The 15,719-nt window shown below is 38.4% G+C and overlaps 1 protein-coding gene across 11 annotated transcripts in view; it reads right to left on the reverse strand.

Moving 5' to 3' along the window:
- Positions 1-15,719, reverse strand: part of CSNK1G1 (casein kinase 1 gamma 1) — a 159,037-nt gene that overhangs the window by 91,341 nt on the left and 51,977 nt on the right. For 10 of the 11 annotated variants that reach the window (XR_004966851.1, XR_004966863.1, XR_004966868.1 and 7 more), the window contains exons 2-3: positions 12,628-13,030; positions 5,145-5,185 (exon numbers count right to left, since the gene is read on the reverse strand). Coding sequence is in view for 7 of the 11 variants with exons in the window: in XM_036304334.1 (XP_036160227.1) it covers positions 5,145-5,185; positions 12,628-12,808 (222 nt within the window). In the remaining 4 variants the exon portion in view is untranslated. Of the gene's footprint in view, positions 1-5,144; positions 5,186-12,627; positions 13,031-15,719 lie in introns of those variants that run through there. The other variant, XM_036304381.1, reaches the window with a different exon arrangement.

A 15,719-nucleotide genomic window follows, 5' to 3' on the forward strand; every position in this document is an offset into this window, starting at 1 on the left:
GCTGTTACAATGAAAAGAGCTCAATTATGGGCCTTATATCTCCCATGAAGAATACAGATCAACAGCAAGAGAGGAGGCCTATAGAAAAGATTATTATCCTCTAAAATGCCTTTAAGATTTGAAAGAGAAATTAAGTACTAAAACACACTATACTAGATAACATTAAGTCTATTTTCAGCTTTAACTCTGCCATAAAAATAGCCTAAAAACTTAATGAAATTTAAAAATGAAATGCAATTATCAGTCATGTCAACAATACGTTATGCAAGTTTATCTAAATAGGTTGACTAGCATGATTCTGGAAGGATAAATCTAGATGGATCAATCATAGAGCGGATGTGGATGTAGTAAGTGCAATTCATTAGAAAAGAACAGCATTCAACTGTCATAAGGTATGTCCTTCAATCATTAACTCCTCTGCCTTCCAACTAAAAAAGCCCCAAACTACCTGAAAATCCTGGGAAACTTACTAGGATTTAGTAGGCAGAGAAACATTTATGCAAGTTTCATAGAAACGAGTCATATGAAACATTTCATATAAGCTAGAAATGGTTTTGTATCAACTTTAAATATAAGATAAAGAATTGTTTGTTCTAAAATTATTAATCCTTAAAATCACATAATTATTCTCTTTTAACAGGATGCTATTTGCAAAGATTAGTTATTCATAAGATTAGACTGACAAAACGAATTAAACTCTTTGCTTCAAATTTCTTTTTTTTGCCGAAACCGGTTTGGCTCAGTGGATAGAGCGTCGGCCTGCGGACTGAAAGGTCCCAGGTTCGATTCCGGTCAAGGGCATGTACCTGGGTTGCGGGCACATCCCCAGTAGGAGATGTGCAGGAGGCAGCTGATCGATGTTTCTCTCTCATCGATGTTTCTAACTCTCTATCTCTCTCTCTTCCTCTCTGTAAAAAATCAATAAAATATATATTTAAAAAAAAAACATTTTCTTTTTTTTTTGGCATATCTTTAAAAAAATCTTTATTGTTCAGAGTATTACATATATCTCCCCTGTTGCCCCCCTCCACCCAGTTCCTACCCCGCTCCAAGTCTTCACCACCGTAATATCTGTGTCCATAGATAATATGTGCATATAAGTTTTTTGGTTGATCTCTTCCCAACACCCCTACCCCTTCCCTCTGAGAGTCATCACCTGTTCCATGTTTTCATACCTCTGGTTCTATTCTATTCTATTTTTTTCTAGTTTATTTTGTTTAATAGATTCCTTGTTCATTTGATTTTTAGATTTAAGTGTCGATAGATATGTATTTATTGCCATTTTATTGTGCATATTTTTTATCTTCTTCCAATTTTTCCTTCCTTCTTCTTCCTTTTTCTCCTCTCTCCTCCTCCTCCTCTTCTTTCTCCTTCACCTTCCTCCTCTTCCTCTGCTTAAAGAACACCATTCAGCATTTCCACTAATACTGATTTGGTGGTGATGAACTCCTTTAGCTTTTTCTTGTCTGTGAAGCTCTTTATCTGACCTTCAATTCTAAATGATAGCTTTGCTGGATAAAGTAATCTTGGTTATAGGTCCGTGTTAATCATCACTTTGAATATGTCTTGCCACTCTCTTCTGGCCTGCAAAGTTTCTGTTGAGAAATCAGCTGACAGTCCTATGGGTGCTCCCTTGTAGTGAACTGCTGTACTCTTGACGCTTTTAAGATTCTCTCTTTGTCTTTTGCCCTTGGCATTTTAATTATGATGTGTCTTGGTGTGGGCCCTTTTGGGTTCCTCTTGTTTGACTCTCTGCACTTCCTGGACTTGTAAGTCTATTTCTTTCAACAGGTAGAGGAAGTTTTCTGTCATTATTTCCTCAAATAGTTTTCAATATCTTGCTCTCCCTCCTTCCCTCGCTTTCCCTTCCTCTCTCTATCTAAAATCAATGACAACATATTTTTTAAAAAGATAAATTCATTTGAAAATTTTATCATTTTTGTGACTGATTCATTTTTAAAATGTAAGGTATTTATTAATATACTTAGTACAGAAATAAATTTGATCATCTAATCATTGTCTTCAAAAGCTGCCAAACATGAAAAGCACATCATGTGGTCAAATTTGAAGCAAAGAGAGGGGAACCAAGATGGTGGCATAGGTAAATGCAGATACTGCCTCCCACAACCACATCAAAATTACAACTAAAATACAGAACAACCATCACTCAAAACCACCTGAAATCTGGCTGAATGGAAGTGCTACAACTAGAGAAGTGAAGAAGAAAGCACATTGAGACTGGTAGGAGGGGCAGAGGTTCTGAAATGTGCTGGTCAGACACCCATGTGTGGCATTTTTTTAAATTGGGAGGGATATCTTAGCTGCAGAGGCCTCCCGTGAGAAGCAGGGGGTCCCATACCAGACGCCCAGCTCCGGGTTCCAGAGTTGAGAAGAGGAGCCCCCATAACTTCAGGCTATAAAAACCAGCAGTTATTGTGGCTGAGGGGCACGGAGGCTGCTGTAGACCCAGGCAGTTCCTCTTAAAGGGCCGGCAAATGAACTTACATGGACCCACTGCCTCTGAGCTCCAGCTTTGGGTCAGCAGCGTGGGGGATCCAGGAATATAGGGAGACACATGGGGAGGAATTGCATTATCTGACATCAGAGTAAGAACTCAGGGACAGCTTTCTCCCAGACACGGGTGCTTCTCCTTCTGGCATTCCCACAATGCTAATGTTGGTACATTTAAAGTTGTCGCAGAGGCTCCTTACACTATCTTCATATTTTTTTATTCGTGTTTTTTTTTCTGCTCTGCTGATCAGCTGTTTTTTGCTTCCTCATATTCAAAATTGTTGATTTGGTCCTCAGAATCCTCTCCTCTACTATTGAATCCCTATAAATTATTCTTTATTTCAGTTAGTGTATGCTTATTTCTGACTGGTCCTTTTTTCATGTCTTTAAAGTTCTCATTGAGATCCTTGAAAGTCTCACTAACTCCCTTGAAACTCTCATTAAGATCCTTGAGCATCTTTATAACCATTGTTTTGAACTCTATATCTAATAGTTTGTTTGCTTCCATTTCACTTAGTGTTTTTCTGTTCTTTCATTTGTGATATGTTTCTTGTCTCCACATTTTGGCTGCTTCCTTGTGCTTGTTTCTATGTATTAGGTAGAGCTGCTATGTCTCCTGGAACTGGTAGAGTGGCCTTGTGTTGTAGGTGTCCTGTAGGGCACAGTGGCTCAGCCTCCCCAGTCACCCGAGTTGGGCACTCTAGGTGCGCCCCTGTGTGGGCTGTGTGCACAGTCTTGTTGTAGTTGAGCCTTGATTGCTATTGGCATCACTGGAAGGAGCTGACCTCCAGACCAAATGGCTGTGAAGACCAGCTTGGACTATAGTGGAAGAGTTGCTTTACAGAAGAGACCCTGTGGAGCAGGACTTGCTTCAGTGGGGCTCTGGTGCCCCTGGAGTATATGGCTCATGGATATGTAGAGTTCTAATATGGTCTGGTCTGAAGCTGTCCACCAGGTGCCTGGCTCTGGGGCCACACGGCAGGAGCTACAGAGGGATCTGCAGGTGGCTGTTACCTGTGTTGGGCTTAGAAGTACCCAGGCACGGCCAAGCTGTGAAGCAAGGCAGGCTGTTGCTAGTGCCAGGTCTTGCTGATGCCAGCTGCTTGCTGTTTGAGAGATTTGGGGAAAGTCTGAAGTCTGAGCCAGGACAGGCCATACAAATGGGAAAGCTGCTGCAAACAGCTTGGGTAAGGCTGCAAATTGAATGGGGCTGGGTCTCAGGGAATCACCAGGGTGGAACAAACAGTGTGAGTCAGGCTGATGGAAATTCATATATGGCTGTCAGCTCTGCAACGGGGGAGGTCTCAGCGTAAGAACAATGACCCCATGAAAGCACCCATGTCTGGGAGAAAGCTGTCCCTGAGTTCTTACTCTGATGTCAGATAATGCAATTCCTCCCCATGTGTCTCCCTATATTCCTGGATCCCCCACGCTGCTGACCCAAAGCTGGAGCTCAGAGGCAGTGGGTCCATGTAAGTTCATTTGCCGGCCCTTTAAGAGGAACTGCCTGGGTCTACAGCAGCCTCCGTGCCCCTCAGCCACAATAACTGCTGGTTTTTATAGCCTGAAGTTATGGGGGCTCCTCTTCTCAACTCTGGAACCCGGAGCTGGGCGTCTGGTATGGGACCCCCTGCTTCTCACGGGAGGCCTCTGCAGCTAAGATATCCCTCCCAATTTAAAAAAATGCCACACATGGGTGTCTGACCAGCACATTTCAGAACCTCTGCCCCTCCTACCAGTCTCAATGTGCTTTCTTCTTCACTTCTCTAGTTGTAGCACTTCCATTCAGCCAGATTTCAGGTGGTTTTGAGTGATGGTTGTTCTGTATTTTAGTTGTAATTTTGATGTGGTTGTGGGAGGCAGTATCTGCATTTACCTATGCCACCATCTTGGTTCCCCTCTCTTTGCTTCAAATTTGACCACATGATGTGCTTTTCATGTTTGGCAGCTTTTGAAGACAATGATTAGATGATCAAATTTATTTCTGTACTAAGTATATTAATAAATACCTTACATTTTAAAAATGAATCAGTCACAAAAATGATAAAATTTTCAAATGAATTTATCTTTTTAAAAAATATGTTGTCATTGATTTTAGAGAGAGAGAGAGCAGAAGGGAAAGTGAGGGAAGGAGGAAGAGAGAAACACTGATGTAAGAGAAACATTGATTGATTGCCACCTGAACATACCCCAACTAGGGATCAAACCCACAACCTCGGTATGTGCCCTGACTAGGAACTGAACTAGTGAACTTGCAGTGCCTGGGACAATGCTCAACCAAGTGAGTAACACTGGCCAGGGGAAATGATTTTATCTTTTAAATAGCACTGTGAAAGGTATAAAGTTCACAAAAATTACTAGTTTTGCAATGATTTTTTTCTTCCAGCAATTTTTTATTAACTATTTTTGATTCATCATGGCTAAACTATAGTAAGTATCATTTAATGTTATATAGTAAACAATAATTCATGCTGTAACACTATACATAGTTGAAGGAAAATGACTTTATGGGGTCATATGTAAGAGAAAAAGAGCAGTATTTTTGTAAATGCTCACAATTATTTCCTGTAAAAAAATATATGTGAGGGTGAGGACACCAAAATACACTTAGTACAAATATAGATTCTACTCACCAGTTTGATAGCTACATATTCATTGGTGTAGAGGTTTTTACCTAGGAAAAAAACGAAATGTATGTTTTAGTGACACTTATTCCAGGAAATACAAAGCAAAATCATAGCTTACAGGGTCATGAGAAAGGTCACATTCCCAAAGCTGTTCACATATATAAAACATGATTTACAACTGAAATGCTAAATAAAGATGGTAAGACCCAGCGAGACAAGAACAAAAAACAGCTTGAGAATTTGAAAATTTAGACATAAGAATATTTTTTAAATTTATTTATCTCTCTCACATATGCACATTTTATTTTTTAATATTCCCTAACTATTAAACCATGAGATTAAGCAAGAAAAACCATCCAGAATTTCAAAGATACAGAGATTTTAACTCTTGGCACAATAAACACACACCCTCATTTTTCCAACTCATTGACAAATGGGGATTTTATATTTTTTTTATCATGGTATTTAGTGTCAATATTAGTTAGTATAAAGAACAGTGTGAAATAAAACCAACTATTGTCCCAATCACCTTTTGTAAAACTTATCTACTGTATATAAGGAAATGATTCTCAAAGCTGTTTTGACCCTTCACTAGAAACTCTAGATCTGTATCTTTCACTATGTGCAGGAAACAGCTCTCTAACAACATTTAAACATCTCAAAGTTCTTCCTGAAATAATAACTATTTTTCCTCTCAAGCTCTCTACTTGTATAAATAAAATCAATATTCTCCTAAACATTTAGAATAGGAATTTGGCAGTGAGGATGAGGATAAGAGCAATAACTATCACTGAGTGAGTCCATATTACATGCTGGGTACTTAGCTACCTTCACCTCCCTAACCCCATTGATTCTTGAAGGCTTTCATTCCTCCCTAGTGTTTTGTATACAACGTATAGTCACTGCATTGGACTTTATGTTGTTTCTTATATATTTGTACTACCTTAGTCAGCTAGACTACAAATATCTTGAGGAGTGGAGATTTTACCTAAGAGTTCTATCAACGTCCTATGGTGCTTAAGACCATGCTCTATACATCTCAGACACCCCAAACCTTAACTGATTAAAGGTTACTTGTATAGACATCAAAATTATAACTAACCTACAGAACAACCATCACTCAGAACCACTTGAAATCTAGCTAAGTGGAAGCCCTACAACTAAGGGTATAAAGAAGCCACATCCAGACTGGTAGGAAGGGCGAAGACATGGAATGGGTTGGTATACCACACAAACATGTGGCAGATAAAAATCAGGATAAATATCTCAACTGTGGAAGTCACCGCTGAGGAGGGAGGGGTCCCAGCCCAGGGTTCCAATGCCAGGAAGAAAAGTCCCTATAACTTCTGGCTGTAAAAACCAGCAGAGATTAGCCTTGGCTGGGTAGCTGAGTTGGTTAGAGTAATGTCCCCATATTCCCAGGTTGTGGGTTCGATATCCAGTCAGGGCACATACAGGAAACAATCAATGAATACACAACTAAATGGAACAACAAATCGATGTTTCTTTCTCAAATCAATAAACACACATACAAAACAAACAAACAAAACGAAACAAACAAAAAACACAGTGGAGATTGTGGCTGAGTGAGAAAAGGGCTGCTAGAGTCCCAGGCAGTTCCTTCTAGACACCTCTCCCAAGAGTAAAAAATTAGAAGGATTTTAGGTTGAAGAAGGTAGAAAGGCATCTCAGGAGAAGAAACTACATGAGCAATCTAACAAAAAATGAGAAAGTAGATGGTATAGGCTGAAAATGGTTTGGTCACAATAAAACAACTTAACTATATTATAGAAATTATGCACATATTTCTTTTGAAGAAAAAGTGTTCAGAGAAATCCCAAGCACTTCGAATTTGTTTCTTCCAGAGTCTGGGGAGGAGGGGGTTTCTCACTAATCAGTGGGTAACTTTTTCTCATTTTCGCCAGGTTCAGCCAAGGCCAGTTTTCAGTGTAGTTCACCTTCAACAGTGTAAACCTTCCATCTCCCGGGAGGATGGGAAAGGGAAGCTGCAGGGGGAGGTGATGCCAGGAAGGAAGAGGTTTAGTTATCCAACAGCTTCACATATAGACCTGCAACTAGGCTTCCTATTTTTGGCTCCTTTTGCATCCTAACTTTAAGTTCCTGGTGTCTCCAATTCTTAAGCCTATCTGGTGTATTTTATGTTACAAACTGGCCTACACTTTCAATCATTCAGCTTTCTCTGGACTGCTAAATCAGCTACCACTTAGCTAACTGCTTTCCAGCTTCCAAAATTTTGTTAACATTTCTCATCTGTTTTTAACTACTCTCCAATTTTTGGGGGGTTCCTTTAAAATATCTTTTCTAGCCCTGGCCGGTTTGGCTCGGTGGATAGAGCGTCAGCCTGCGGACTGAAGGGTCCCGGGTTCGATCCCAGTGAAGGGCATGTACCTTTGTTGCGGGCACAACCCCAGTGGGAGGTGTGCACGAGGCAGCTGATGGATGTTTCTCTCTCATCGATGTTTCTAACTCTCTATCCCTCTCCCTTCCACTCTGTAAAAAATCAATAAAATATATTTTAAAAAAAATAAAAATAAAATATCTTTTCTAAATATACTTTATAAAGAACTGAGGCAGCGCCCAGTTCCATAAACTTCCACATATATTACAATTAGCTATGCATACATCTTTTTACCTCCATTAGACACAAATTTCCAAAGGACAAGAAGAATGTTCAATTAATCTTTTTATCCCTAGCAATAAGATAGTATCTGATATATAATAGGTAACAGATGTGTGCTGAAGCAAACCAATCTGACTTGATATACAAAGAAAGTCCTTCTGAGAAAGTTCTAGGACAATAAAAAAAGGAGGCTGGTTATCAAATTATGGATAATTCTAAATGCAAATATAGGACTTTTGATTTTATTATTCAACATGCTTTGAAACCACCAAAGATCTCATTAGCTAAGAGGAAAAGCATAATGGTGAAAGCTGTATTTTTAAAGTACTCATCTGGCTCCAGTGTATAAGAGAGGATACCTACAAGTAAAATAAATAGGAAGTTTTTATAGCAGAACATTTAAATGGTATCTACCATATACAGTGTGATTATGAAAATTACATGAGTTAGAATATATGAAAGTACTTTGTAAACTACAAGATGATAGTCTAATTCTTATTACTTCTATTATTGTAGGTATGAGGCAATACTTTCTGAAAGAGAATGACTTAAAAACAGGATTTATAATCAAGGCATTTTGTTGTTCCACTTATTTATGCATGCACTGGTTGCTTCTTGTATGTGCCCTGACTGGGGATCGAACCTGCAACCTTGGCATATTGGGACAATGCTCTAACCAACTGAGCTACCTGGCCAGAAGGCATTTTGAAGAAAAATCTAACCGCATGTAATCATGAGAGATAAGGAAAAGAGAAGGGTCAAAAATTATGTTCAATCAGTAGAGAACAGAAAGAGAACCAAGAGAGTAGGCAATGGTCATTCCACTCCACCAGGATGCCTTCCTCCAAGTTCTCATGAAATCTAAAAATAACAGACTAATTTTGAAATGCCCCTCATCTTCAATTTTCGTATCTGTATAAAAGAATATACTCACAGAAATATAATAAATGAAACAGCCTCTGTAACACCAAACATGATGGCTGATATATCACAAATTGCTAGCTTACTTACATTTGCTTTTTTTCTCTGAGGGCATCGAAGAACTGAACACATGTCACCCTCTGACAAAGCAATTATCCTTACGCCTAAGAGGCGCTGGAGGTGACCGGATAATTCTCTTGAGCTATGCATACTCTAATAAATTCCTTTGTCAGGGAACATCATTTAGACCGAACAGGACAACACAAAATGCTGCCACATGTGGAAAGCTAGACAATCACTCAACCACTATCCTGAGAGAGTACTCAAACATTTGCTCTGGAAGAAGTTAATTACATACAGTTAAAATTCTTCCCATTTAAAATGAATGACTGCTTCAGCTAAATACTGATATATCTGATATATATGTGAGAGAGGCAGGAAGTTTAACAGGTAAAAAGTACCATTGATGAGATGGCACAATCCCAAAACTTTTAGCATCTGTTGCACAAAATCCACAATGCTTCCCAAAGCTCCCTTCTTGGCTATGGGTTCTTTTAGTGTTGTTAAAAAAAAAAAAAAAAAAAAAAAAAACAAAAAAAAAACACCCTGCATTACATAGTAGTTTTTGGAACTTACAAAAACTAAGTTTACACCTAAACTCGGCCCATTTGAAAAAGCAGTCCTGGATGTGATACTGCCCATAAAACCACTACATGAAGACTTCCTGTTTCAGTAAGTCACCTACAGAGACATTTACCGTAAGCTTCATCAGACACAGCACTATTTCAAAGAAGCAGCGTCTCAGTTCTCAGTCACACCAATAAAGGGACATACAGCCTCGGGTTCTCAGTTTTAGTTAGATCTCTAGCTAACTAAAGTGAAAGTAGTACATTTATAAGTTACTACCTAGAACTTATAAAAAGTAAAATCCAACCAAAGAACTCGAGGCAATTAGTAGTTAAATCAAGAAGCCTTTTTTTTTTAAGTCCTCACCTGAGAATATTTTTTCCATTGATTTTTAGAGAGAGTGGGAGGGGGAGAGACAAGAGAGAAACATCGGTGTGAGACACACACACCGAATGGTTGCCTCCCGCACACACCCCGACCAGGGCCGGGGATCGAGCCTGCAACCAAGGCACATACCCTTGACCGGAATCGAATCCGGGACCTTTCAATAATTGGGAAGCAGCTGCTCCTGAGGAACAGGTGAAAAGCTGTATAAGGATCACCGACACATACTCTTAAAATCAAACTTTAATCCTCTTGTACAAATGATATGCCTTTAAATAATTTTTAACACTTATTTTTCTTTTTTATTGAGATGTAACTAACATGAAGTAAAGTGCACAAAGCACACAGCTCAGTGTATTTTTACATATTCATACACATAACCATGTAATTATCTTGGGAGAGAACATTTTCAGCACGCTAGTAAGTTTTCTTGTGCCTCTTCACAATCAATAACCCTCATCTATCGCCACCCAAAATAATCTATTTTGATTGTAATCGCAAGAAATTAGTTTGGCCTATTTTAAATATCTATGAATGTAATTATATAATAAACCTCTCTTTTGTGTCTGCCTTCTTTTGCTTAACATTACTTCTGTGATTCATCTGTTTTGTTGCATGTATTAGAACAATGGAACCTCGGTTCTTGAACTTAATTCATTCCAAAGGCTGTTCAAGAAGTGATTTGTTTGAAAACCAAATCATTTTTTCCTATTAGGAATAATGTAAAGTGAATTAATTTGCTCCAGACACCCAAATTATTTCCTGTTTTATCCTTTCTTAGATACAGTACATGTCTAATGTACTGTTTTTCTAATAAACTTTAAAAACAGCCGAAACCGGTTTGGCTCAGTGGATAGAGCGTCGGCCTGCGGACTGAAAGGTCCCAGGTTTGATTCCGGTCAAGGGCATGTACCTGGGTTGCGGGCATATCCCCAGTAGGAGATGTGCAGGAGGCAGCTGATCGATGTTTCTCTCTCATCGATGTTTCTAACTATCTCTCTCCCTTCCTCTCTGTAAAAAATCAATAAAATATATTAAAAACAAACAAACAAAAAGAACATAAAATGTAAATGAAAATTTAACAAAAAGGAAATGAAATATACATTAAAAAATGAAAATTTAATAATAATAAGCAGTAACAAAAGCAAAAAATACATGAAAATATTCACAGCACAATATCCTGAAATGTTAATAGCAGTAAACTGACTCATATTTTCTCACATTCTCCTTTGTCGCCTGAGAGATGTGTGACAGGTATCAGCATGAAAGGGTTGTCAGGTGGAGAAGCGAATTGTTTGAGATAAGAGACGTTGGAGAACAAGGTTTGACTGTTCATGGATTTATATGCATTATAAACTGCCTCTCAGCAGTAATTTTGTGGATATTTATGTCATAATTCATTTAATTCAAATACTACTGTGATGCTGGAGCAAAGTCAATCCATTATGTAAATGAATGTTGATTAAACTAGTTGCTAAAGCAATTCAGTAGTTGCTAGGAACTCAGTATGAAATTGTACACATTACTCCTATTCTCAGAAGCATCTGCTGGCTTTGCTAACCTGAACATGAATACCACTAAATGTGAAGAGCCTTTCATTATCCTACCTTCTACCAATAAAAATAAATTCATTCTCAGCTCCAGTGATCAATTTTGCAGCCAGTGATCTCTGGCTAGTGCAATGATGTTTCCCTGAATCTCTCAATGGAGGATCAAAGGTAAGACTTTTTCCATCTTCTTTTGCAGAATCATTAGAAGCAGCAGAGGTAATAAGCAATACCCTATACTCCCATTCCTCCAAGAGCCAAAGTCTCCTATTCATAATAATCATAGCCTCAATGTTTATGAAGAAAAGGAAAACACTTTAGCCTAAAACGGGACCTCTTCATTCTTGAAGCTGATGTCCACCTTCATACATTTATAAGATCTTTCATTTTCTCTTCTTCATTCACCTAGGAGGTGAATTATAAATAAACAGCCAATATATCCTCTTCCCAATTTCACAACTTCAAACTGGTTGATTTTGCCATTATTCATCATCTCACTCATAAATTTATACTTTAAATTAAAAAAATCCATTTCCACATACCCTGGCCAGTGTTGCTCAGTGGTTAAAGTGTCGTCCTGTGCACTGAAGGGTGACTGGTTCGATTTCAGATTAGGGCACATACCCGATTACAGGTTCGATCCCCAACTGGGACACATGCATGAGGCAACCTATCGATGTTTCTATCTCACATTGATGTGTCTCCCTCCCTTCCTTAAAATCAGTGAAAAACATATCCTTATGTGAGGTGTTTTTTGTTTTTTTGTTTTGTTTTGTTTTGTTTTTAAAATCAATTTCCTTGGTTGGGAAAAAAAAACATTTGCGAAATTTCTCCCTGAAATTTTAGCCCAATCCCGATGCTGGGACTTCCAGGAAGAAACGCAAACATAGTATCAGTTGGAAGCCTCTCTAAACAGGATGAATATATCCTTGCAGATTAAATTTGGGAATTATTGCCTTATCAGGGGCAAGGTTTGAATTAAAACAAGACCTTACTCCCTTCTCAAGGTGTGGGGTTCAGGGCCAGCAGCATCTAGAGTACCTGGAAGTCTGTTAGAAAGACAGCATTTAGGGCTCTAACTTTTAGGCCAACTAAATCAGAATCTTCATTTTATTGTTATCAGTATGCAGATCTCCTTACACCAAAATATTGGTGGAAAATTTAAAAGCCTATACACATAGACATGAACCTTGCATAACAATTATAACTGATAATGGCTATCCCATTCACAAATTCTTTAGTTCTTAAGAGAATTCTTAATTAAGAGAATTTCTCATAAAACTATAAACCACTTGCTGTGAAACACACCACTGCCTATTATAGCTACTGCTGTAGTTAGTGGAAGTCACGGATATAGTCAAGTTCTTACCTAATCTGAGCTCTCCGAAGTTCCCACACCCTATCTTCTTGCCAACCCTGAAGTTGGGTCCCACCATAAGAACCCCAGAGGATGTTGAGGAGCCAGTCGGTCGGGTACAGTGTGCACTCCTTTGTGCCATGGGTTTAGTGGTCCGTTGTCTTTCATCCTTCTCCCTACTAGGATGGTCCATTATCCTACCCGACGGAGTCTCTCCACAATGAATAGCCTCAGGCTGTATACCTCTCTTCAATACAAAAGTATGTCCAAATGAACCGTAGTCAGAGAAGGGTAGAAAGTTCTTTAGGCACCATATTTATGCTTCTAATGTATCTTCAAGGGATGAAAAACCATTGGATCGTTCTTGTAGGACATGTAGTCTGTAGGTCTCGAGCATAGACGGATATTTTGTAACCTAGGTAAAAATCAAGAAAACAGTTAAAAATTAAATTTTAAAACAAACTGAGAAAGTTACCACAATGGATCTTACCCCAAAATGAGCAAAGTGGATAGTTTCCTGTAACTGGCTTTGGTTTTATATCTTCCAACAGTTTAGCCATCTGGACTAGTTATTCATCAGGTAACATAAGCTCAGTAGGCTGTTCACCATGGCAGCTAAGGGAACACACAAGCCTTTAATATAAAAGGCTCTCTTCTAATACTATACATATGGCCCAAAAGAAAATTGTTTGTTGGCTTTTTTGTCACTAGGTAACAGACAGATATGGTAGGGTTAAATCTAGTTAAATAAACTGAGGACAAAAGCTCTTCCTTTTAATTTGGACAGAATCTATCAGAAATGAGGTTACTCACTCTCCCCCTCCTCCAACCCCATCATTTATCAAGCACTGACAGCAATCACACTATCCAAGACAAGTTACTGAATGACAGAGACTTCTTCTATAAAGGACTTTTCAAAACCCTAGTAGTACTAAGCAGTCCTAGACTAAAACTTTGGAAAGCTCAACTTTTGGTCTAGTTTCACTGTGCACTGAGTATACAAAGAAAAAGTACCTGAAACTAATCCTGTGCACAAATCCAAAGTGAAAATAAAGCTGAGAAACAAAGTCTTAAACCAACCTCATTCCTGTGGGAATTCTCCAGTGTCCCAAACTGAGCCCAAAACAAAAGTATACAATGAGATAATTTTGATACTATTTTTTATAATCCAAGTGAATATCCTTAACAAAAAAAATATATATTCTTACCACTAAACACATAGTTATGTTTCACTTTCATTAAATATTTTCCTTAAAACTTTAAGGAAGAAAAGAGCTGCATGATTATGTATGCAATAAAACAAATTAAGGTAAAAAGATCAGGGTGATGAGACGAGGTCAGCATTACTGCATTTCCTACATGAGCAAAATTATGAATTTATATTTTTCCTCATTCTTTTTTATATTTTCAATTGTATCTAATATTCTCCAATTATCTTTATTTACCCAAAGTTCCTCACATAATATTAGTAAAGTAGAAATACAATTTACAATGTCTTATGTAGATAATCCCATCTTAACTGCTAGGAGTGTGTCTCTATGAGAAACTGTCAGGCTATATACTTTCTTCCCTTATACTATAAAAATTTTTGAAGACAGAAAAAGTATGTCAGCCTATCCAGACAATTTTGAGCATTCAACTAACTCCCAAATTTTCATCAATTATCACTCACATAATAGTCTCATTTATAAAATTTGGAAAACTGTACTACCTTGTCTCTTGTCCTTCCTATCTTATTTGTGTTCACTCTATTTTTCTAACAAATGGAGTTTATTTTTATAATGCTTGTCATTAATTTTCTAGATTGCACTGAGACTTGTGTAATATTATGTGAAGTAATCAACCACAGCTCTCATTTTCCTTGTACACTTGCATGTATATATTAGAAAAACATAGCACTCAAGGTTAGAAACCTGCAGAAAGCCAAAAACTGCCTTCAGCTGGGAAAAGGATAATTGTAACACCTGCTTATAGATCAGAACAATAACTTTATTTCCCACAAATATGGCAAAAACTCACATTTAAGATACCAACTTTCTGCCCTAGCAGTAGATAGAGCATCGGCCCGTGGACCAAAGGGTCTTGGGTTCGATTCCAGTCAAGGGCACATGCCTGGGCTGTGGGCTCAATCCCCAGTAGGGGGCGTGCAAGAGGCAGCCAATCAATGATTCTCTCTCATCACTGATGTTTCTATCTCTCCCTCTCCCTTCCTCTCTGAAATCAATAAAAATAAATTGAAAAAATATATCAATTTTCTAACCTATGCATGGGATATTAGTACAGTTAATGAAAGATAGTCAATATCACTTTATGTGGTGCCTCTCATTTAACAAGGAAAACTAATTGAACAACAGAAATTTTAACAATCCTATTTATTTTCTTTTTTTATATGTTTTTATTGCCCTGACCAGTATGGCTCAGTAGGTTGGGTGTAGTCCTGTGCACCAAAAGGTTACTGGTCCGAGTCCTGGTCAGGGCACATGCCAGGGTTGTGGGCTCAATCCCCAGTAGGGACTGTGCAGGAGGCAACCGATTGATGTTTTGCCCTCACATCAATGTTTCTCTCTCTCAAAAAATCAGTTTAAAAAATGGTTTTATTGATTTTAGAGAGGAAGGGAGAGGGATAGAAACATCAATGAGAGAGAAACATTTTTTAAAAATATATGTATTTTTATTGATTTCAGAGAGGAAGGGAGAGGGAGGGAGAGATAGAAACATCAATGATGAGAATCATTGATTGGCTGCCTCCTGCTCACCTCCCACTGGGGATTGAGCCCGCAATCTGGGCATGTGGCCTCAACTGGAATCAAACCCGGGATCCTTTAGTCTGCAAGCCGATGCCCTATCCACTGAGCCAAACTGGCTAGAGTGAGAAATACTGATCAGTTGCCTCCCGCATGCCCTCTACTGGGGATTGAGCTGCAACCCGGGCATGTGCCCTGACTAGATATCAAACCGGTGACCTTCTGGTTCATAGGTAGATGCTCAACCACTGAGCAACACCAGCTGGACTATAATCTTATTTATCACCATCCACTGCTCAAACTATTTTCTACTTTCCAATTACTAGGGGTACCGGTTAATAATGTGGATTTTTTTTTCAC

Source organism: Myotis myotis, unplaced genomic scaffold (genome assembly GCF_014108235.1).
Source record: "Myotis myotis isolate mMyoMyo1 unplaced genomic scaffold, mMyoMyo1.p scaffold_m19_p_1, whole genome shotgun sequence".
NCBI lineage: Eukaryota > Metazoa > Chordata > Mammalia > Chiroptera > Vespertilionidae > Myotis > Myotis myotis.